This window comes from Saccopteryx bilineata, chromosome X (genome assembly GCF_036850765.1).
Source record: "Saccopteryx bilineata isolate mSacBil1 chromosome X, mSacBil1_pri_phased_curated, whole genome shotgun sequence".
Lineage (NCBI taxonomy): Eukaryota > Metazoa > Chordata > Mammalia > Chiroptera > Emballonuridae > Saccopteryx > Saccopteryx bilineata.
The window spans coordinates 31,822,948-31,848,976 of record NC_089502.1 but is presented as its reverse complement, the minus strand read 5'-3'; the positions used below and the strand labels follow the sequence as shown (position 1 = coordinate 31,848,976).

Sequence of the window (26,029 nt, the reverse complement as noted above, 5' to 3'; positions counted from 1 at the left end):
TTTAAACACATAGTTTTCATATTGTTTGAACGTGGATGTAGATTTGAAAAAGGCAGTGTACCTGTGAACATAGCCTTGAAGTAATCACTAGCAGAGGCCATCATGACTCTGTGCACAGGGAAGGCATCATCTGTGTCACCTGGCATCAGGGTCACATCGCAAAGCAAGCCTTCAAGGCGAAGCTGATCAAAGCCCTACAACAAGAACATGAGTTGCACCACTAATCAAGGTAAAATGGGTATACCAATCTCCATGTGCTAACATTCTGTTCACATATCACTGTGTGGGCCACTATTCAGAAAATAAACACAATACAGTAATTCCTCAGAAGAAAAAACTAAACAGCTTCCTTGATATTTGACAAACGATCTAATTCAGTGCAGGAAAAAGGTTAAATTATGACTAATTTACATAAAAAAGAAATAAGGAGAGAGGTATATACCTTCATTCTTTACACAACTATTGACTTTTACCTTATTTTGAAAAACAATTACCATGTATACTTTCATTTTCCCAAGTGCAGAATTAGAACGTCAGATTAACATTCTTTCCATTATAATATATACTTATTAATAGCCCTTTTACAGAATTTTACTGAGACATCTTGTTTTGGGTCTTTGTTTTTTTGGGGGGAATAAGGGTACGGAGCATCTGTGTTGGCTCCAAGACAGGAGTTCTTTTCTGCCCACTAGAGCGTCCCATCTCTTAGAGAATTAGGGATTTTGCCTTAGGTATCCTTGTAATTTTTATATTGCTGCTGCTTGATTAATTATATTTCAAGTTTCAAGATTGAGATTCAATTATGTTTGAAAAAAGGAGCCCAGGGAGCCCCAACATGAGGCGTAATTGTCCCCAAATGCCTAAAGTCTAGTGGAGAAATAATAGGCTACTGACCACAGAACAAACAGGCAGTGTGGTCCCCTTGGTTTACTCTGGGGAGAATGAAACATGTTACATTTGTAATAGGCTAGTAAAACACAAAAAAAGAGATAACAACTTAATAATGAGGCTCAAGATGCAGAATTGGCAATATTGCATCTGCAGTTTCAAAAATGGAAATGTATTGTTATAAAAATCATGAAGATACTCATACAAATTACTTTCTAATAGCATAATGTAATATAATACATAATGCAATACAATAAGAACTAATAGCAAGGATTACTCTATCCCCTTCATATTTTAATGATCTCAAATAAAACTTTCATTTAAAGTTGTGTTTCACGGATTTACGAAGCAAAAGGCATGAAGTACTGAAAAATGCAGTTTTAGAAATATTGATCCTACACATATGTATATAATATAAATCTCAGCCTAAACATTTTCTCATCATAATTTTTAAATTGCGTTTTAAAAAATGCTTAGATCTACAGAACGGGAACTTCAAAGAGATAATGTGATCCAGCCACTTTCTCTCTGGAGAGAGGTATATTTTTATTCCAAAAATATTTATACAATATGCATATACTTTAGAACAGGATTATGTATCATATTTTTTCTCCAACAGTGATTGACATATGTTTTTGTTCACAAATATCAAATCTTTCAGAAATGCTCCTTTCCTTTATAAACACAAACATTATATACCCCAAGCTCACTATTTTCCATTGCTAAATCATCTCCCATCCCTGTTATTTATAAAAGTAGATGTAAAAGGAAATGTCAGTTTTAAGAAGGCAAGAAGTGGCTTTTTTTTTTCAGGACAGAGAGAGTCAGAAAGAGGGACAGACATTAACAGACAGACAGAAACAGAGAGATGAGAAGCATCAATCATTAGTTTTTCCTTGCGCGTTGTGACACCTTAGTTGTTCATTGATTGCTTTCTCATATGTGCCTTGACCAGGGGGCTACAGCAGATAGAGTAACGCCTTGCTTGAGCCAGTGACCTTGGGTCCAAGCTGGTGAGTTTTTGCTCAAACCAGATGAGCCCGCGCTCAAGCTGGCGACCTTGGGGTCTCGAACCTGGGTCCTCTGCATCCCAGTCTGATGCTCTATCCACTGCACTGCCGCCTGGTCAAGCTCAAGAAGTGGTTTTTTGAACATTCATATATGGACTCTGAATTGCAACAAGTGGAAGGGGATTGCCTTTCAAATGTTGATGAGAATTGGGAAGTACTGAATGCAACCATGGGGAGAGTGAGAGGATAGTGAGAGAAGGAACCAGCTGATAGAAGAGTTGAAGGTCTGGCATGTTTGAATTCTCCAGTGCTTGGCACTTGGATGGCACTTAATAAATGTTCAGTTAATAAATTAACAAACAAACCAATTTTTCCCCAGAAGCCAGCACTTGGTATTCTAAAACCATGCAGCTAAAATGGGCAGAACTATAATTTCTGACAAGCTAATTAGGAACCAGGAACTTCATTTATGAAACTTCTCCCAATAAAATAAATTGTACCTATAGTGCTTATTTGTGGTAAACTGTAAAAGCCAAGATGAGTGAAGAGGAATTGAACTGAGGTTTAGGAGGAAAGGGTTGGCTCCCAAGAGCTTGCCTTTTTTTCTTCCTCAAATTTCAGGTTAAAAAAAAAAACAAACTAAATATAAGCTTGTTGCAAAAATATGAAAGAATATAAATAAAAAAAACTAATAGTCATCCGTGGCTGGTTTGCTCAATGGATAGAGCATCAGCCCAATGTGCGGATATCCTGGTTCAATCCCCAGGCAGGGAATACATGAGAAGTGACCATCTGCTTCTCTTCCTCTTCCTCTCCCCCTTTTCTACCTCTTCCTGTCTCACAGCCAGTGGTTCAGTTGGTTTGAGTGTTGGCCTGGGCACTGAGGACAGCTTAGTTGGTCCTAGAGTGTCAGCCTCAGGCACTAAAAATAGCTCAGTTTGTTTAAGCATTGGTCATAGATGGGGTTGCTGGGTGGATCCTGGTCAGGACACATGCGGGAGTTTTGTCTCTCAATCTCTCCTCCTCTCACTTAAGGAAAAAGAAAAGAATTCACTCTCTAAGTACCAAGACTACCGTTAACAGTTTAGTATATATACAGTTGACCTTTAGACAACATGGGTTTGAACTGCATGGCTCCACTTATACCTGGATACTTTCAATAAATACTATAAATGTATTTTCACTTTCTTATGATTTCCTTAATAACATTTTCTAACTTATTTTATTGTAATAATACACATAACATGCAAAATACCTGTTAATCAATTATTTGCTATCAGCAAGTCTGCCGGTTAGCAGTAGGCTATTAGTTAAGTTTTTGAGGGAGTCAAAAATTATATGTGGATTTGCAACTGAGCAGGGGAGATTGGGATGTCAGCAGCCCTCACCCTCGTGTCGTTCAAGGGTCAACTGTGCTTCTAGGCATCTTTCTATACATACAGGGGGTCCTCAAATTATGACACAATTCCATTCCTACAACAGTGATGAAATCCGAATTTTGGTGTAAGCCGAAACACACCCTAGCCTAAGTCACTTACCTCTCCTAACACAGTTGTAAAATTATAATCTAGAACATAAAAGCCACAGAAAAAGGAAAAGGACATAAATATACTGTGCTGTACACTGAACTGCTTATTCTTCCATTGCGCACAACCAAACTTAGTTCGCCCACATAGACCATAAGTACGATGCTAACAGTGTAAGCCGAAACACTCACGTCTCCATATTTTTAAGATTTTATGGGAGTGAGCATCATAAACTCGAAACATCATATGTTAAGACTGTCATAACTCAAGGACCCCCTGTATAAGTAATCTATTTTGGTTTGTATGTATATAGGATTTTTTAAAGTAGAATACTAGACATACTTTTGTACATTTTAAAAATATACTTGAGCACATAACAATCTACCATCTGTCTCAGTATACATAAATCACTTCATTCTTTTGGGTAAATGCATAGTATTTCATAATGCAACATACCATAAAGTATTCATCCATTCCTCTCTGGTTGGACACTTAGGTTTTCTCAACTTTTTCCTTTATAAGAAATGCTGCAATGAACCTCCTTGTACAAATACTTGTGTGAGAAAATCTGTGGTAGATAGTCTTATAAGTAGAATTATTGGCTTGGAGAATATGTACTTTTAAAGACTTAGTAGCCACTGGCAAATTAGAGCATATGGCTTATCTAGTGATATTTATTATAACTTGGGTCGGCTAAAAAGAGAGATGTCAAGATAACAATGAGATGAGATAAGTTCTGAATGCTACTTTGTTTTATTTTTACGCATCAAATAATTTTTGAATCTTCTCTGAGGTATATGTAGATATATTGAAAGGTAACCATGGTTTTTATTCAATCCAAAGTAATGATTTATTTTTTCCATTAAAACAACAACAAAAACATTTTGGCTCATATGCAAGGCCTCCTGTGCTTCAAATATTCTGACAAATAATTTTCTACTAGGAATTTAGTAGTGTCAGAAGGAATTTATTATTCCCTCTTTTTCTCTTTGTAAAAAGGTATGACCAATGCTTTCTGTTCCATGATCTATGCCATTTCTCATTTGGTCCATATTCCATTACAACTACTTGTTGAGGTATGTATTCAATCTTCAAATTCTGAAAAGCTCAGCTAAGACACCAACAGCTTTTACTCTCTTTACAAATTTGATCATTTTGCTTCTATTTACATGATCTTTAAAAAAATCCTTTGATCTTTCCCAGAATAATCTGGAGTCCTTCCAAAAATGGAAGCTGAAGCTCCCAGACAACTTTTAGCACATTCTGAGTATCTTCTATTCTAAGCTTAATTTATCTATCTTTTGCAAACTGTTTGTTTTTGTGACGTTTTGCATTTATTTTCAGTGCATACAGTTTCCCTTTCTATCCATTCCCCAACCTTTATTTTCATATGCATAAATGAATAATCTCACTCTCCAATTCCATATTTGCCAATTTTACTCCTGATTATTGCTATCTTTATCCAAATAAGATCTGTCAATTCAGATTTTTTTCACACATATTCTAAATATCTTGTTTACATGTTATCTGCATATCCCAGCTCTGTCTGAAGAGAAACAAAAACCCTAAAATTCTGTCTACAACATAATTTGTTGTACAGAAGAAGGCAGTCATTCCTCTAAACAACTTTTATATACTAAGTTCTCACTTAACGTCATTAATAGGTTCTATGAAAGTGAAACAACATGTAATGAAACCAATTTTACCACAAGTTAATTGATAGAAATAAGAATTAAGTTCCTATGGCATCTCATCAACATGGTAATGAAACAATATTGAAGATGTTGAATGAAACAATGTTATTGCAGAATCTGCTGTACTCTAATCTTGTCAAACACACACATTAAAAAAAGGGGAGGGACATTTTTCTCCACAATTTTCATCTGCCCTCTGTATGGTAGTCTCCTGTTATTCCCAATTTCACTTTCTTTAGTTTGAGTTACTCACAGTTTACCACAGCCTGAAAATATTAAGTGGAAAATTCAAGAAATAAACAATTCATAAAATTTAAGTTGCATGCCTAAGTAGTGTGATGAAATCTCAAGCTGTTTTGCTTTGTCCTGCCGGGGAGGGATGTGAATCGTCCTTTTTTGTCTAGTCTCTATGCTGTATATGAGCTCCACCGCATTAGTAACTAGGAGGTATCTCCATTATCAGATCAGTTATCATCAGAGAGTGAGAGTGAGAGAAAAAGACAGAGAGACCACATTCACAGAATTTTTTTAATAGAATATTGTTGTATTCTATTATTAGCTGTTGTTAATCTCTCCTTGTACTTAATTTAGAAATTAGACTTTATCATAGGTCTGTACGTATAGGAAAAAATATAGGTTATACTGGGTTCAGTACTATCTGCAGTTTCAGGCATCCACCAGGCTTCTGGAATATATCCCCTGTGGATAATGCGGACTATTTTATTCACTCAAATATTTCCCCATTTAATTCTATAAAGATACTTAAAGATACCCTGAACACTTAAAATGTCTCCTTTTATTATAAAACAATTTTCTTCCACCAAATTTGTACTCATTCCTCTTGTCAAATTCTAGAAACATTTCTGTCTATTTCTAAACGGTAGCTCACTATACACAAACAAGTTCTGTTTTATGTGAACTCGTTTAACATGTCCAATTAATCTTTTAGAGTCTCTTTAAAACTGTTTCTACTGCTTTAAATTCAGCTTCTTTCTGCCCCAATTCTTATCTTAGTTCTTTATTTCTCTATTTATTTTGCATATTGGGTTTCATTTATGAGGGTATTATCTGTTCTCAATTTCTTTATTCTAATGCTTTCCTTTTCTTCTTCTATAAATTTCCCCATATCTTCTGTTTTTACTTTTTCTTCACATCCCTTTGAGGGGGAGAGAAAATATGTGCATTTTTTTTACAGCTTTAACTTATCCAATGTACCAAAACTTCAAATACTATTGAATAGAGGTAGGTACATATGTAATACCCTGAAGTACCAAACATTTTAAAAGAGTTTGGTAAGTTTTAAAATGGTTACATTAAAACAGAAAAGGATATACATTGGCATTACACAGAAATAATATAGAAACCAGATAAGCTACAAATAATTCACACCAAAAATTGGTTGGAGGTCACTAACTTTCAAATATAATATAATGTCACTGTTAAAAAATAAAACTAGATTGATACTCTCGGGTATTAACATAGCAATATGATAAACAAATCTTTCCACTAAATTCTGCATTGGAAATAACTTATTAATGCATTATATCTAGTTTTGATCAGTAAAATTTCAAGAAGGAAATAGAGTAAAAAGAAAGTTCATCTTGAGAAAAGCAATAAAAACTATTAATGAAAAATATGTTTTATGAAAAAAGATTAAGGAAAAAAAGAGAAAGTTAAGGAATAGGTTTACTTTAATCTTTAAGTAAATGTGATGCATTTGATCAAGACAAATACATCATTTCTTCATTTACTATTATTCATTGGACAGAAAAGAAACAGATGTACATCTAAAATAAATAGATAACTAGATATAAAATAAGTTTATATTAATATTAATTAATCTCTTCTCTCATTATATAACACTATTTGAAGTTTAAAATTTTCTAATTGCTTTCTATCATTGCATTATATCATAATATAAGACATTATATTTTCTAATTTATCTCCAACTTAACTGTTCACACTTATTTTTCATTATTTCCCTTAGTACTCTGACTCACCTTATCAGATTGTTCCCCAGACTATCTCATAGCTAAAAATCTTGAATTACTCCTTTCCTAGTATATTTTTTCTTTATATATATATATATATATTACTTAATTGTGTTTACATAGATTCTAGAGTCACCCTGAATGCATCCTCTCCATATTCCCCCCAACATCTCCATTGTCCCCCTCCCTACAGCGCCCTCCCCCCTCCCTTCAGGTTTATCCCATCCTATCATCCCCTTTCCCTCTGTTCTCTTTTCCTCTATTGTTACAAAAGGTAGTATTTCCTTCTTTCTCATGGCCCCATAGTATTCCATTGTGTATATGTACCACATCTTTTTAATCCACTCGTCCAGTGACAGACACTCGGGCTGTTTCCAGATCTTTGCTATATTTTTCATGTAGAATATGCTCAAAGCCTAGTTAAAATTTGACTTCCTAGCCCTGGCAGGTTGGGTCAGTGGATAGAGTATCAACCCAGTGTGTCCAGTCAAGGCACAAATGAGAAGTGATCATATATTTCTTTTCCCCTTTCTCTCCCTTTGGTCTCTCTCTTCCTCTCTCACAGCCAGTAGCTTGATTGGTTCAAGCATCAGACCCTCGGTATTGAGGATAGCTCAGAAATTTGAGCACTGACCCAGAAGGGGGTTCCCGGGTGGATCCCAGTCAGGGTACATGCAGGAGTCTGTCTCTCTATCTCCTCTCCTTTCACTAAATATATAAGGTCTACTGGAAAGTTCTGTCCGTTTCTATCACAACAAGTTTTGACATGTAAGTACATATTTATTTGGCGCATGTGTGCCTCTCTATTTTTATCACTTAATGTATACATACTGACATAGCAAGTTAATTAAAACAAAGTTGATTCATGTTAGTCTTATGTGTGAAGCGATAGTGTACCCATGGCTACTGATAAAGTTTATTTACGCCACTATAATTTTTACGAATTTCAACAAGGAAGAAATGCTACAGAAGCATGTCTGTCACATCCACCATATTCCCCGGACTTAGCACCCTCCAACTATCACTTGTTTTTGTCCTTACAAAATTTTTTGAAGGGCAAAAAATTCAAAAATGAAGAACATATCAAACAAGCACTGGTTCAATTTTTCACATCAAAAGATAAAACATTTTTCAAAAAATGGGATATACAAATTGCCCTCACACTGGCAAGAAATCATTAATAATAATGGCAATTATATTATTTAATAAAGTTTATTGACGGTAAGAAAAATTTGTATTTTGTTTTATTCCAAAAACAGACAGAACTTTCCGGTAGACCATATATATATATATATATATATATATATATATATATATATATATATATATATATATATATTTTACCTTCTTTGGAAAACAAATTTGACCTCTTTGGAAAATTATGCTAAGTGATACAAGTCAGACAACAAATACTATATGATTTCACTTATACGTAGAATCTAAAAAACAAAACAAATGAGCAAACAAAACAGAAACATACTCATAGATAACAGGAAACACTGGGAGAAGGGTTGGGGAAATAGGCGACAAGGTGAAAGGGATTTAAAAGTACAAAGTGCCAGTCATAAAAATAGTCATGGGGATGTAAAGTATAGCATAGAAAATAGAGTCAATAATATCATAATGACTATGTATGGTGTCAGATGTAAGGTTACCAAACTTATTGGGGTGATCTATTTATACGGTATATAAATGTCTAATTGCTATGTTGTACACATGAAACTACTATAATATTATATGCCATCTGTAATTGGAAAACAATTTTTTTAAATTGAGCTCCTTTGTAAAGCTATATCTCTAACAAAAACTCTAGAATAACTAGGCACCTATAGTTTGGGTCTCACAAGTTCTCATTTAAATACATACATCCTATAGATTTCCATGCCCAGTGAATATGGAAGTTACAGGGCACTGGATTTACTTTACCTCTTGAAACAACTTAAAACCAGAAAAGATGTATTAAAAAAAAGTTTAAGACTGGGTGAAGGAGAAGGATGTACACAATATGAGAAATGAATTAGACAAACCCCATGATTACTTATTGCCTGGAGTTTTCAGTTATAGGCAATAGGAAACTGGGCGAAGCCTGGCATCTTCCCAGGATTGAGATCTGGGGAGGTTAAGGCAGCTAGGTTTGTAGGGCGAATACAAGAAGTGAGATCTGCGTGGAGAGTGAGAGAAATCTAAAAACAGTCTCCCTCCAGTTATTCAGGAGAGTTCTGATAAGCACATTTGTCTGGGGAAAGAACCATACACAAAGAGCACGAGGAACACTCTATAAGGTTCACAAAGGGCTAGGAATAGGTCCTATTCAAACCACAAGAGTGGAAAACTACTACTTCTGAGGCTTTAGGTAGAATACTCAAAAGGATATGCCTCAGTACTGAAAAGTTTTCCCTAGAAAAAAATGCTGCTCCGGTTCTACTTCATAAAGCTTAAATGTAAAATATGTTAAGAATAGCAAAAGATTGTGGAAGAGATCAGAATGCAAAGTACCAGCAAACTGAAGGTGAGTCTTCCTCCCTCCCTCCTACTTTGTTGTCCCAATACTGTAATTCCTCTCTCTTGTACCACTGCATACATTATAACTCCAGGCTGGATTTAAGGTATCATGTAACCTGGAGGTAGTCATCTGGGAGCAGAGAAGGCTCTATTTCTGGCTTGAAGAGCAGGAAAGAGGATTATTAAAGTTCACAGGAATGAAGAAAATAAATTTTACTTTTTTCGTATCTTTTAACCCCCAAATCCCCAGAAGATTCCAAAGCAGTCATTGTGGCAACAGGGGCAGTGGTAACAGTGTGGATGGAAAATGCCTACAATTCTGAAGAAGAGGCATCTTCTTTGGTTAAAGGAGTTGCAATAGTTCCTCAATATCTCACTGTATTCAGACCAGGATGTGGGTTCAGTTATGGTAAGTGTAAAGCACAGCAGGATAAATAAAGCCCCAGCTTTCAGGCAGAGGATCAAAAAGAGGGCCCTAGAGAACTAGAATGAACTCAGAGATGGTGATGATGAAGGAGTATGGAAAAGAGACCCCACAAAGTTCCATACAACAGAACACTGCTCAACTGTAAAAAGGAAAGAACTATTGAACACATAAGAAAGGAAATGGATCTCAAAGATATTAAATGAATAGAAGCCAATCTCAAAAACTTAAAGACTGTATAATGCCACTATTATTCTCAAAAAGACAAAGATACAGTGATAGAAAACAGATCAGTAGTTTCTAGAGTTTAGAGGTGGGGGATGAATCTGGCTACCAAGGGAAACAAGAGAGTATGTTAAGAGTAATGAAACAGTCCACTATCATTATTGTGATGATTATTACATGAAATAATGTATTTTTTAAAACTCATAAATATATAGATCAATAAAAATTTATTTTACTGTATGTTAATTTTAAAAATTAAAAAGTAAAAGTAAAAAGATGGCAACAGATGTGTAAAGCTAACACTACTTAAAAGTAACCTGGTAATGACTATAATATGAGTCAAAATAGATTTCAGATCAAATACTTATTATCAGTCTAGTAAAAGATTTCAGATTCCTCCTTAATAAAATAAAAATAGAAGAGCAAATTACCCCCAAATTAAGCAAGAGAAAGAAAATAATAAAGGTCAGAGTGGAAATTAGTGAGGTACACACATAAAAATAAAGCAAAAAGCAATAAAACCAAAAGTTGGTTATTTGAGAAGACCTATAAATCTGATAAAACTCTAGCCAGACTGATTAGGGGGAAAAAGAGAGAAAACACAAATTACCAATACTGGGATAGAGAGGTGATATCACTAGAGATTGTATAGATATTAAGAGGATAATAAGAAGCCTGACTGGTGGTGGCACAGTGGATAGAGTGTCAACCTGAGACACTGAGGTTCCAGGTTCAAAACCTCAAGGTTGCTGGCTTTGGCAGGGGCTCATCTGGCTTGAGTGGGGGCTCACCGTTTGGGTGTGGGGTCGTTGGCTTGAGTGTGGGATCATGGACATAACCCCATGGTCACTGGCTTGAGGCCAAAGGTCACTGGCTTGAAGCCCAAGGTCGCTGGCTTGAGCCCAACTTCGTTGACTTCACAAGGGGTCAGTGGCTCTCCTGGAGCCCCCCAGTCAAGGCACATATGAGAAGCAATCAATGAACAACTAAAGTGCCACAACTGCAAGTTGATGCTTCTTATCTCTCTCCCTTTCTCTCTCTCTCTCTGTTTTTCTCCCTTTTCTCTCTCTCTCAAAAATAAAGGATAATAAATACAAACACCTGTATGTCAACAAATTTGACAACTCAGTTGAAATGAACAAACTCCTTGAAAGACACAAGCTACCAAAGATTACTCTAAAACAAATAACCAGAATAACCATATGTGTTCTGTAAAACTGAATTTTCACTGGTGTATTCTACTAAACATTTAAGGAAGAAATAACACCAATTCTACACAAATATATCGAGAAAATTAAGAGGTGGGAACAAGTCCCAACTCATTTTACAAGGCCAACTTTATCCTGTTACCAAAACCAGACAAAACTAAGACCAAAATCCCTCATAAGTATAGATGCAAAAATTCATAGTTTTATTAAATCAAATAATATATAAAAGGGATGCTACATTATGGCCAAGTGGGTTTTATTCCTACAATACATAGTTGATATAGCATTCAAAAATTGGTCAATAGAATTTGCAATATTAAGAGCCTTAGCCTTGGCCAGTTGGCTCAGTGGTAGAGCATCGCCTGGCGTGCAGGAGTCCCAGGTTCGATTCTCGGCCAGGGCACACAGCAGAAGCATCCATCTGATTCTCCTCCCCTCCCCCTCTCTTTCTTCTCTGTCTCTATTCCCCTCCCACAGCCAAGGCTCCACTGAAGCAAAGTTGGCCCGGGCGCTGAGGATGGCTCTGTGACCTCTGCCTCAGGCACTAGAATGGCTCTGGTTGCAACAGAGCGACGCCCCAGATGTGCAAGGCATCACCCCCTGGTGGGCATGCCGGGTGGATCCCGGTCAGGTGCATGCAGGAATCTGTCTGACTGCCTCTCCATTTCCAACTTCAGAAAAATACAAAAAATAAAAATAAAAATAAAAAATATATATATTTAAAAAAAGAGCCTTAAAAAAGTGATAAGATCATCTTAATAGGAACAAAAAAAGCATCTGACAAAATCCAACATCCATTTCTAAGTAAAAGAAATATTTTTTTCCAGCAATCTAGGAAGAGAAAGCTATTTCCTCAAACCTATTACTATCATAATGGTGAAAAAAAATTCATGTTCCCCCAACCCCAATTGCAGGAACAAAGCAAGAATGTATTCAAACCACTTCTTTTCAACTTTTTTTTTCTGGAGTTCCTACTCAGTATAGTAAGGTAAGGAAATAAAAGGTATCACACTGGAAAAGAAGAAATAAAATTATATTTATAGGCAACATTATTTTCTATATAGAAAAGCCTACAGAATCTACAAAACAAAACAAAAAGCTCTCAGAAGTAGTAAGTCAGTTTATCAAGGTTGCAAGATGCAAGATCAATATTCAATAACAAACTATTACTATATACTAGCAACAAATTATCAGAAAGTGTAATTCCGTATTACACAGCATACTTGACTCTCAGTTGGTATGGCTAGTCCTCTTTATCACCTCAAAACTAAATAACAACAACAAAACTCATTTGAGTGATCAGAGCAATAACAGCCTAAAGTGGTCTAAGAGGAAGGCTGGCAAACTCTTCCAATTTATACCTTTAAGATTCACTTATAGAAGTATTAAAATAATCTATTATTTCTTAACCTGAGTACCCAAAGAGGTATCCCCAAGAAAGGTAATATACTCATTTCTCTACATTCTAGCTACCATTCAGCCCACTGGAATGCGAAATGGTGCAGCCACTTTCAAAAACACTCTGGAAGTTCTTCAAAAGTTACAAATAGAATTACTATATGACCTCCCAATTCCACTCCTGGGACACTTGCATGAGAATGTTCACAGTAGCATTATTGATAATAGACAAAAAGCTGAAATATTCTAAATGTCCATCAACATGGACATTTTAAAAAGTGGCATATCCAGACGATGGAATATTATTAGGTAATAAAAAGGACACAACTACTGATGCATGCTAAAATGTAGATGAATATTGAAACTATTATGCTAAGCAAAAGAAACCAGTTACAAAAGATCACATATTGTACAATTCCATTTATATGAAATATTCAAAATAAGCATATCTTTAGAAACAGTGAATAGATGAATGGTTGCCTAGGGTTAGGAAGGAGTTAGGAGTAAGTAGGGGTGACTGCTAATGAATACAAGGTTTATTTTTGAGGGGATGATAATGTTCTACAACAGACGATGATATCTGCAAAACCCTGTGAATATATTTAGAACCAGTGACTTGTATACTTGAAATGGGCAAATGTATATATGGTATATAAATTACATCTTCATAAAGCTGTTATTTTTAAGCAATAAAGGTGCTAGGAAGGGTTTGATTCAATGAATCACCATAGGATGGGGTAGCAAACGAAAGATGTTGACAACCTGAAATAAGAGAACAAAGTCAAAGGATGGAAGTTTTCCATAAGTGCCCACAGCCGGAGTGAGGAAAATGAAATAATCCTTGTTTTTCTTTTACCAATTACTACTTAAGCAAACCCTACTTAATCTTCCTTACTTGAATAAAAGTCATTGGTACTGGTAATTTCATCATGAATTCTCCTGAGATTTGTTCAAAGTTCTAGGAAACCAAGCATATTAGGTATCAAAATTCTTGCCAGGCACAAGGTTTGACAGCCTAGTTTGCCAAAGCTTGTTTAATGGGGATTACTAATGTTAGAGCAGATCAAGCCCACCAGGTGGACACTTTATTTGGCAAACCTATTACTTCTGATCAGCTACATTTTCTCTGACACTGTCCTTGTTTGGCACAAAAGAAGGGAAAATAAATTATGCACTTTACTTTCCCATAAATTGTCACATTTAATCCTCATATCTCCTACCCATGTTACAGATAAGGAAGTTGGCCTAAGGAGAGTAAGTGACTTTCCCAAAGTCACAAAACTAGCTGGTAAGTGGTGAAACTAGGATTCCAGTTATGGCCTAAACGCACTTTCTTCCCACAGTTATGCAGTGGGTAATCCTGCAGAGCGGGACTTCTTAAAACAGTCTTCTCTCCATGGACCCATTCCCTTGACAGCTACTTTCAAAGCCTTTTGAAGCTTGAGTTGGTATGATTGCTAATTTTAAAACAATGATGGCATTTACACATTAAACACTTCTCTAGCTTGTTACCTTGACAATCACACACTTAAGATTAGGTACCCTCCCCTGAAAAAAAGGTCCTTGTTAAAAGGTCCTTGTTAGTGCTTAAGCTTAATAATCTCCATTTGTTAGAACGTAATTTTTAGTAGACTTTTAAAGAGCATATACAAAGTTTTTCAAGAGCAATATAGAGTGGTAACTCTATACCATCACAGAAAATATTAGGACATAAAAAGAAAGTTTAGGAAAGATTATCTTCACTTAATACAAACTCTCAAATTACTTTCACATCCCTCTTCCTATCATTATTAGCCCCTAAACCACCAAAGGCTGAGCTAAAACATGCCAGTGTTAAGGGTTATAAGACCAAGCTACACTTGTTTTGTCAACTATTATATAGCTTTTTAAATTACAAAGGTAATACGTAAAATTATTTCCATTGTAAAACAAACAGTGCAGAGTTATACAGGGCACAGAGTATAAGACATCATTCACCAGCCTCTCTAATGTTCCCAGACTCTTTGTTATGTATTTACATTTATGTCTCTGTATGCAGAATGTATATCTTTTTCTACAAATTGATGAGATTATGCAATGCATATGGCCCACAAAACAAAGAATGAACTCTGGGGATTTTTTTTTTAACACCAGGCAGTTTTCCACTCAAGGTTTCTCCTCTGTTTGCTTCTTCTTCTTTTTTTTATTAATAAACTTATTATTTTTAGAGAGGTTTTTGGTTCACAATAAACTTGAGCAGAAATTAAGAGAGTGTCCCTATAACCCCCATCTGCAAACATGCACAACCTCCCCCACTCTCAACATGCCACACCACAAAAACCCTGGGTAATTTCTGACGCCATGAAAATACTGTGGAAAAGACAGTTTAGAGTACCTGTAACACCACTGAACTATGGGTGTTGCTGGTAAAGATGCGCGTAGCTCCTGCCTTGGAAGACTGCAAATGGGATGAGAGCCCCATTTCGCTGCTTCCAAGGGACAGTTTCATGTGCTGATCTTCCTCTTCCACGAGAGATCTGAAATTATTTTTAAATCAGAAAAAAAAGCAAATTAAAAGTTGTCATATAAATTCAAGGTAATGAGATTATTTCAAGAAATAGTCCGTTACTAATACCAATCATCTGACTGTGGGATGCACTGAATGTTGTTTCACTTCATTTTAGGCTCAAACCATTGTACATTATAGAAGAAATATATATATTTACAGAAAGCTTCCCAAGGTCAGTAAAGGTAACTGAGACCTGAGAAATCAACCTAAAAGCTGGCTTAAAACCAAATCAAAAAGGGGTTCTTTTTTTACTACCAAAGTAAATGTTTTTGGTATTCATTTCACTGGTAGTAATAAAATAAAACTGTATTATTCACAGTTAAAATTAATTTGGAATATCTACTTTTGGAAAGATAAAAATGATATCTATTCATTTATTCAACAGTCACTACATACCCAGTACTTGTCAAGAAATTTACACATATTAAGTAAATCAGAAAAAGCTAAGAACTGTATGATTTCACACATAGGTGGGATATATATAGCACTGAGGCTCACGGCCATAGATAACAGTGAAGTGGTTACCAGGGGGAGGGGGTATAGGGTAGGTGAGCAAGGGGGGACAAATATATGGTTACAGAAAATGATTTTACTTTGGGTGATGGATATACTGTACTACACAATCAACAGTTCAAATGCTATAGAAATATTCACCTGAAACATATGTACTCTTTTTAATCAATGTCACCCCATTAAATTTAATTTATAAATAACTTTCTAAAAAATTTACACACATGATCTCATATAATTTTTAAAACAATCCATTGCAATAGATACAATGATTATGTCCTTTTTTATTAAGGATAGAAAAAATGAGCTACGGAAGTGTTAAAAATAACTTACTTAAGGTCATAAATTTTTTTAAGTGGTTGGGCCAGGATTTGAATCTAAATTTAATCTAATTCCATACTCTAAAGGCCCCATTAATAAAAGTCAAAGATTAATTGTGATATATTACAACATTATTTCCTCCTTTGTTATTAGTTATAGTTCCATATAACCCTAAATGAATAAAATTTTTCACATGTTAAATAATTTTGTTTTCTAGCAGTATTTTTCACTTATAAATTTGGGATTATTTAGATAAATAGCTACAGTCCAGTGGCATTTCTATCTTTTCAAACACACAAATAATAAAAATAATAAATACAAGTTATACCCATATATATTACAACAGTAATTTTTAGGGGCCATTAAAAGTATTTTAAAACAATAGTCAACAGATCAGTTAGTTCCATAGAGAATACATTAAAATATTTAATTATGGGCCCCATGCAGGTTACACCAAAAAGTGACCATGATGGTACAACCTTTCATTATTCCTTAGACCAGGGTGGCTTATATTCCCTTAGGTATTCATTTCTAAAATTATCTGAATCACCTGCATAAGAGCATGGAGCTCATGGCTCTGAATGGGTCTGTGCATTCATGATGTGGACTGCTAAAATCGACATCAGAAAATAAGGAGGAAGGATGGACTTTTAAGTTCTAAAACTCTGTATTTTTCCTACTTATCTGTAACTGCCTAAATGTTGAATTATTTGTTTTTCTAATTCCAGTATATCCAATATCCTAAAGTCTTCATTTTGCCCTTTCATATCTATAATCTAAGTTGATCAGTTTTAACACTAAAAAAAAATTTTTATGATTATACCAGACTTTTTAATAAAGATGCTGCTTTTTAAATTCTGACACCAAATGGCAATAATTAACAAAAATTCTGGCCTTCAGGGTGACATGATTTTTTCTTAATGGTATTAGCACCACAGTATAATAAAAAATAAATTAATAATATAGGACCATGTTTTATTCAACTCTCATGGATATTTAATAAAGAGAATAATTTAAATAAGATTTTAACAAGCATATAAGAAAATGAATATAGCTTTCTAGTAGTTTCAGAAACAGCTTTAAAAGAATTAAATTATATGCATGATATATACTATTCACACACTTTTAAACAGTTTTTGCAGACAGACATTTAACATTACAGAATGAACTGGAAAAATGGGTAACCGCGTGATGACAATTGGTATCCCTAACTTGAAATTTTCCATTCAACCTGAATCATTTTAATGGGAGAGTCAAGCAGAATATTTTATTATTTCCTGTATTCTGGACACAGAACCTGACACAAGAGAGGTTTAATATATGTCATAGGAATGAATACAGAATTTCATTTCTGTAGATCATTCCAAAGACATTTCTTTATCATGCAGTGCTTTCAATGACCACCAATTACCATTTTTATAGGACCACAGATATAACTGGTACAACTGAAACTACACTGCCCCATGACATATTCTGGAAATTGTTTTTTATAAAAATAAACTACAGATAACAACTTGTTTACCTGCCATTTATTACTTGCTCTTAAAGTTGAAAATCAGAACGTGAAAATGCAGCCCATTCTTGGCAAGAGAAGATGGCTGGCTTTCTAATTAATTACTTCAAAAGCTGAAGAAGCCTTCAACTAAAATCGTCTTCTTTGTGACTTTTTATCAACATTGTTTGACTTTTTAACATTCAGAACACTCCCTATTATTTCTGCATCAGTAACAGTACATGTCATGTCAACCTTCTCAGCAGATCCAGTATTCTCTCCTATCTCTTTTTCATTAAGTTTACTGACTAGATGTGAAGAGAATTGTTCTTTAACACTGCAAGGATGCGAAACCTCTCTGCAAGCCCCAGGCCACAATTCTATCAAATCATCTTAAAGGAATTATTACCTGAGTAATTCCAAAAACAAATAACTTTTTTAACCTTTTTTATTCAAGTCATATAGTAAAAAGCAATATAAAGACTAGTGGTGCTCAGTAGGGGAAAGGGAACCGAGTGGATGTTTGCCTCCCATCCCCCATGCTTGGCAAAGTCTAAAGACATTATTCATTGTTGTAAAGGGGAGGGGTTGTGTGCTACTATCTAATGGGACGCTACTAAATATCTCCACGTTAAAAACGCACTCTGGCAAAAATGTCAAGAGCGCCAAGCATGAACAACCCTGACACAGAGGGATTAATCTCTTCAGGAAAATTTTTCTAAAGCAATTTCATGTTCTAAATAACTTCCCAGTTGAGAGTTGAATCCATGAGGCAGTGCTGGCAGTAAGAAATATAATAAGATTATTAATAATAACTAATATTTCCAAGGCGACTTAACAATAAAATAACTCTCTTGTTTCTTGGCAAAATAATATGGCTGGCTTTCATATCATTAATTAATGGGCCATCAATTTAAAAAGGCAAGTGTTTATAGTAGATAAGTAGATAATGACTTTGAAGTTTATAAGACAGTTATTCAGGAAACCTTTTGTTCTATTTAAACTCACTTAAGAATAATAATTGAACTCTGCTTAAACTTATTGTTATGTGAACTCACTTTTACATGCTAACTTAGAATCAAGCTAATCCTGCCCCAAAAGTTCCATTTCATCAACACTATAAAATTAGCCATAGATTGCGTTCATCAGTTTTTTTTCTAAAAATCAAGTATTTTCCCTACAACATCTGTATATAGCTACCAGGTAACACTCTCCCATCCCTCTAAGACTCAACACCTTTTATTTTCTAAACAATGACCAACCACAGAGCATGAAAGTCAACTGTGCTTGCTCAAAGAGAACAACTACTTTTTCGAAGCACATCATCTGACCATTTTACTGAAATAATTGCAAAGGTGGTCAAACTGAGCATACACACACTATGGCATTTCTTTCTACCACTATTTAAAAAAAAAGAAAGAAAGTCTAAGCAATTGACATACACCAATAGAGTGATGCTAACATTATAATCGTACCTCAAAAACCTCCATGTTTTAAAAATTACCCCCAAGGAAAATATGTAAATGATATGAGCCGACAATTCATAAAGATAAAAATACAAATGGTTAACAGAAAAAATGTTCAACCACATTAGTATTCCAGAATATGCAAATTAAAGCAAAGATTTCACCTTTAAACATATGAACGTATCAAAAAGTAAAGTGGTAGATTTACTCTCAACATTGATAGTGCAAGCCATGTATTAAATCTGTACAGTACTGTTCATCCAAATGGATTTTTTAATGAAAAATTTTAAATCATCAATTGTATAATCTTTTACTTTTTATACTGAACACCATGACAATAAAGGATTGTGTATTGTGTGTACAATTTGGTAGGTGGGTTGCACCAAGTAAGCTCTGTCAACTTCAAATGGTTCAAATGTTTTCTAGAATGAGTAGTTTTGTAAAGGTCATAATTTGGCAGGCATTCTATAAAGAACTATAAACTCTTTGAATTCACTACAGCAATCACGCTTGGTGGCATGCTATGTGGAAAACAGAAGAATATCTCTCAATTGTATCATTTGGCTCCAAAGCCTCAAATCCAACAACTCATCACTCTCAATGCCAATATATATATATTTCCATAAAATCCACTGAAATGAGTACTTTTGTGTTTTAAAAAAATGATGTATCCACTCATAAAACATAAACTGTGCATTTCAATTTCTTAGTTCCTATCATAGCAAGCAGCAGTTTAATGTTACACAGAAAGTCAGGTGTGGTCAAATTTCATCCTCAACAAAAAGGCGACATTTTAGTGCTTTTTGAAATTTTTAGCATGGAAACACATGAAATACTTGCTTTTTCTTGGTGGAGAAACTGTAACTTCCAACACATGCTCTGACAAGTTAACTTTTTACACCCAATGGAAAGCAGCACATTAACAGTGCTGTGAACAAAAAATGCTAGTAGGATCTATGTACTCGCAGAAAAAAGCACAGATTAAGACTATCAAAGTAGTTGTCAACTTGTTCTCCTACTGTCCTGTATTTATGTTGATTTTTGAAGGGAAAAAAGTGAATCAGAGAAAAGCTAAGAAGTCAAAAGCACATGAACAACCTCTTTAATTTTTCTCTAGTTAGTTGCTAATCAGTTTCATAGCACTTCTTTTTGCTTGCAACCATTACATTACAAAATGGTTAAATCTAAAAATATATTCTTATAACATAATTCCACTGTAATAAAAGAACAGAGGCTTTAGTAGTGTCAAAAGTATTTTACAAATATTATTTCCCAGAGTAACAATGTTATCATAATTGAAAGTCAGTGCCAGTAGGTTGGTATGCAAGAACAGCAATATTAACAAAATAAAATGAAAGAAAGAAAAAAGAAAGAAAAAGAAAAAGAGAGGGGGGGAGAGAGAGAAAAAAAGAAAGAAAGAAAGAAAGAAAGAAAGAAAGAAAGAAAGAAAGAGAGAGAGAGAGAGAGAGAGAGAGAGAGAGAAAGAAAGAAAGAAAGAAAGAAAGAAAGAAAGAAAGAAAGAAAGAAAGAAAGAAAGAAAGGTATACAACAAATTGTATATAACAAATTGGGTTGCTTAGTCAAGGCACTGACGCATGCTGTCCACCACCCATCCCCCAGAAAATAAAATACATATTTCTCACACTTACAATTTAAAAAGAAAGTCAAGAAAATAATTTTCTTCAAAGAAGTATTCCCCTTCCATTTGTTTATCTGCTCTGAAACAGGGAAGTGGCTGCTAGCAGCAGCATTTGCTAAATGAAACATTTCTTGTGATAAAGTGGCATAGCAGGTGGAGAAGAAATTTAGCCACCTGTTCTCATATTCATTTGAATTTGAGTGCTAAATCTGTCGAGGTATTTCCTTCCACTCTTGAGAAATAACTTAAAAACTTCAGATGGTAGAAGTCATTTTCCATTGATTTTCCTATAGATTCAAAGTATGCATACTACGTTGAATTCTAAAGATATTAATAACCTTCTTACATCACCAAATTTGGAATCTTAACTATCCTTTTCACAACTCCAAAAAAAAACTAAATGATTCTCTCTCTCTCTTTCTCTCTCTTTCTCAATCAAATTCCACTGAGGCAAGAAAAAAAAAGGAAAGTTTTTTAAAAATCAGAAAGAAAATTTCCAATTCTTGAAATTGACAGGTATAAAATAAGCTTGGTAGTTTCATTAAAAGAAAGATTAAAAAGTTAAAACTTAAAATATTGAAAGATAGATCCTAACTAAAACATCATTTACAATATCATTGCACAAGGAAACTAAAACATCACAGCAAGTTCTGTTAATAAGATATAAATTAATTGCTGTTTAGGAGACTATGAAGACCATATCTACTTAATGAAGGAATTTCCTAAAAGGAATTAAGAAAGATAAAGCTTCCTTGGCTAGATAGTTCAGTTGGTTAAGATTGTCATCCCGATGCACAGAAGTTGTCAGTTCAATCCCCGGTCAGGGCACATACAGGAACAGATCAATGTTCCTGTCTCTCTTTCTCTCTCTGCCTCTCTCACCAAAATCAATCAAAAAAAATTTTAAGAAAAAGATTAAGCTTTGGTTATTTGTATTTTTAAAATTTTTTAAGACTTTATTCATTTTAGAGAGAAGAGAGAGTTTGAGATGATAGATGATAGATAGATGATAGATAGATAGATAGATAGATAGATAGATAGATAGATAGATAGATAGATAAAGAGCAGGAAGCATCAACTCCCATATGTGTCTTGATCAGGCAAGCCCAGGGTTTTGAATTAGCAACCTCAGCGTTCCAGGTCGACGCTTTATCCACTGCACCACCACAGGTCAGGCCAGTTATTTGTCTTTTTTAATGACATAAGTACAGTCATCCCTCAGTATCTGCAGGGGACTGGTTCCAGGATCCCTCCACCCAGACACCAAAATCCAAAGATGCTTCCATCTTTCATATAAAATGGCATAGAACAATGCACAACCATTGCCCCCCCATATCCCCAACTTCAAATCAAAATACAGATTTAGATTGACAATATGGTTGGTTGAATCTGAGGATGCAAAACCTGGGGATACAGAGGGCCAACTATATGTTATTGTCCACTTGTAATGAATTCAGTAATGGAGTTCTCTCCATGGATGATATAAAATAGCTGCTAATCTTTCCAAGGCTTTCTTTTCTGCTGCAGCAATACCAGAGCCCACAGAAAAGAAAAAAAAAGTTCAAATGATTTTCCAAAGTTAAGAAGCTTCCTTAGATGCATATATCTGTCACATTTAAACTAAGATCACATTAACAAATAGCTGATGTAAGTTTTAACACAGAAATAAAATCGTTTAGCCAGTACCTGCTGTGCACTAGGCATTTTGCCATACATGGTCTCCATACTACTTAATCCTCACAACAATTCCATTTTACAGACAGGAAACTGAAGTGAGTTGAAGGCCTCACCATGAGTCTGCTAACTAAGATTTGAACTCCAGTCTGATTCCAGAGCTCACATTGTTCCCATTACAAGAAGCCTAAAAATGAAAAATAGCAGAGGAGAGACCATAAAGCAATGGACATTCCAGTGCTTAATTTATAAATACAAATTGGATCTCACAGTGTCACATTCTGTTATAGGCAAGACATTTTCTGGTTGAATTAATTCAATTTAAAATTACTCATTTTTACCACTATTTCCATAAAAATAGTATCAATATTAAAAATCTCATGCAATTCTTCCAATGCATATGGGGTAAGGAGATAACATATCCTAGGATGTAATTCAAGTCATATTTAGGGAGAACTTTACATTGCTACTATCCACATCTAAAAGAACAGATTCTGAGTTCCAAAGCCACCCATCACAATCACAGAAATAGCACTATATGAAAAGATGCTCATCTTCATTAGCTATTAGAGAAATGCAAATCAAAACTACAATGAGATACCACATCACGCCTGTTAGATTAGCTATTATCAACAAGACAGGTAATAACAAGTGTTGGAGAGGCTGTGGAGAAAAAGGAACCATCATCCACTGTTAGTGGGAATGCAAATTAGTACAACCATTATGGAAGAAAGTATGGTAGTTCCTCAAAAAACTAAAAATAGAAGTACCTTATGACCCAGCAATCCCTCTACCGGGTATATACCCCCCAAACTCAAAAACATTGATATGTAAAGACACATGCAGCCCCATGTTCATAGCAGCATTGTTCACAGTGGCCAACATATGAAAACAACCAAAAAGCCCTTCAATAGATGACTGGATAAAGAAGATGTGGTACATATACACTATGGAATACTACTCAGCCATAAGAAAAGATGACATCGGATCATTTACAACAACATGGATGGACCTTGATAACATTATACTGACTGAAAAAAGTAAATCAGAAAAAATCTAAGAACTGTATGATTCCATACATAGGTGGAACATAAAAATGAGACTAAGAGACATGGACAAGAGTGTGGTAGTTACTGGAGTGGGGAGGAAGAGGAGGAGGGAGTGGAAGGAGGGGAGGGGCACAAAGAAAACCAGATAGAAGGTAATGGAAGACAATTTGACTTTGGGTGATGGGTATGCAACATAATTAAATGTCAAAATAACCTGGAGATGTTTTCTCCTTACATATATACCCTGATTTATTCATGTCACCCCATTAAAATTAAAAAGAAGAAATAGCACTATGACACAGATGAGGAAATGGAGCTAAACAAATGGAATGACAAATGACACTCCACTAGATAACTATAACAGGATGAAAGTTAATTATCCAAATCATAAAGCATTTACACTGGATATCTCAATTCTGTCCTTGAAAAACCTTTAAAATTAATGTTTGCTCCTTCTATCTGCTATATTTCAAAACTTCTGTCTTCCTCTTTTAAACTCCATATACCAATTAAATTACATCAAGTCTCATTCATCTAAACCAAAAAAATTCTTCTGTTTAGAAACTCAGTTTATCAACTATTTCTTATTTTTCCCATTTCTTTTGATGAAAGATTAGGTAGGTAGGTAGATACTTGAAGTAGAAATAAAAGAGTAACCAAAACAATAAATTTTTAAATGCTGATTCCACATCTACCATATAAAAAAATCTAAGTCAAAGCTTTCTGGCCTGACCAGATGGTGGCGCAGTGGATAGAGCATCAGACTGGGACACTGAGGAACAAGGTTCAAAACCCTGAGGTCGCCAGCTTGAGCACAGGCTCATCTGGTTCAAGCACAGCTTACCAGCTTGAGCCCAAGGTCGCTGGCTTGAGCATGGGGTCATTCAGTCTGCTGAAGGCCCACAGCCAAGGCACATATGAGAAAGCAATCAATGAACAACTAAGGAACCGCAACGAAGAATTGATCCTTCTCATCTCTCTCCTTTCCTGTCTGTCTGTCCCTATCTATCCCTCTCTCTGTCTCTGTCACACACACACACAGAGAGAGAGAGAGAGAGAGAGAGAGAGAGAGAGAGAGAGAGAGAGAGAAAGAAAGTTCCCTGGTCTTAAGAAGTCATATTAGGTGAGAGTAGGCAAGTGGTAGTGGTGCGAGGGAGATGACAATATGTACTTGTAGGTTAGGGAAAACAGCATGTGCTCCCATTACTGTTAATAGTCCCAGCCCTACCCATTGAGAAGTCTAGCTATATCTGACAAGGGAACACGCCTTCACATTTTTCAAACTCCAAATGAAAAAACTGGAGCCCAAGCCAACTTTCTTTAAAGGAGCTTGTTACTCCTACTACCTGTAGCTCACCAACTTTGAAATTTGACTACTGTGTTATGGTGCATTTCAATGAAAAAGCATGTTATTAAAGAAATCAGGTATTACCTGCCTAAAATTTCAGTTCATTAAATATGTAAACCTCCAATTTATCTAATTTGAGCTGATTATAAAGGCAGATTACACAAACTCAAAACCAATTAGAAATCACTGAGACAAATCTCTTTGGGAACAGGAGAATCACTAATCAAGTAGTAAAACGCCTATCCTTTTACATCTTTTCTAAATTTCCCAGTTATATTCAACTTCACAAAGTCAGAAATTCATGACCAGGTCTTAAAGAAATATTTATTTATCTTTAAAAATGAAATATGGAAAAAACAGAGCAAGACTTTCAAACTTATAAATAGCCAACTGCATTCCACGTTCTAAGAATTATACCTGGAAGCTCTAAGAGTACCACTGACTCTATGTCTTTAAAGCCTCTGATAAATATAAATATAAAGCCTGGCCTGTGGTGGCGCAGTGGATAAAGTGTTGACCTGGAACGCGCTGAGGTCGTTGGTTCAAAACCCTGGGCTTGCCTGGTCAAGGCACATATGGGAGTTGATGCTTCCTGCTCCTTCCAAACTTCTCTCTCTCTCTCTCTCTCTCTCTCTCTCTCTCTCTCTCAAAATGAATAAATAAAAAATAAATATTCCTTTAATATATATTATATATATTTATATATATATTTTATATATATATATATAACAAATCTCAACCTTGATTTTGCAATGACCAAGAGGCATCTCTAAGTATTTCAATGAATGAGGTAAAAAAAAAAGTCATTGTCAAATCAGTCATGTTTTAATAGAATATTTGATATTATTTAATCAAATCAGTACTTAAATACGATGACCATATTTTTAAGACAGGGGAAGGTAATACAAAAAGAAAAATTGGAAGACAGAATCATAACTCAAGTACTCTGGGAATCACACTTAGGATAGTTTTCTCAAGCTAATCTCATATATGGAGCTTATGGAAGCAAAGAGTCTGACAAGTAAAATTTTTCATATTAAAATTATTTTTATTTTGTACATAACTAACTGCCTCACCATCAAGGTTTTTTTGTCATAAAACTTTTTTGTTGTTATT

The 26,029-nt window shown here is 34.9% G+C and overlaps 1 protein-coding gene across 5 annotated transcripts in view; it reads right to left on the bottom strand.

Annotated features, from left to right (window-relative positions):
• Positions 1-26,029, bottom strand: part of KLHL13 (kelch like family member 13) — a 245,621-nt gene that overhangs the window by 24,127 nt on the left and 195,465 nt on the right. For all 5 annotated transcript variants that reach the window (XM_066249683.1, XM_066249684.1, XM_066249687.1 and 2 more), the window contains 2 exons: positions 15,241-15,382; positions 62-194 (listed from right to left, as the gene is read on the bottom strand). In XM_066249683.1, coding sequence (XP_066105780.1) covers positions 62-194; positions 15,241-15,382 — 275 coding nt within the window. The remainder of the gene's footprint in view (positions 1-61; positions 195-15,240; positions 15,383-26,029) is intronic.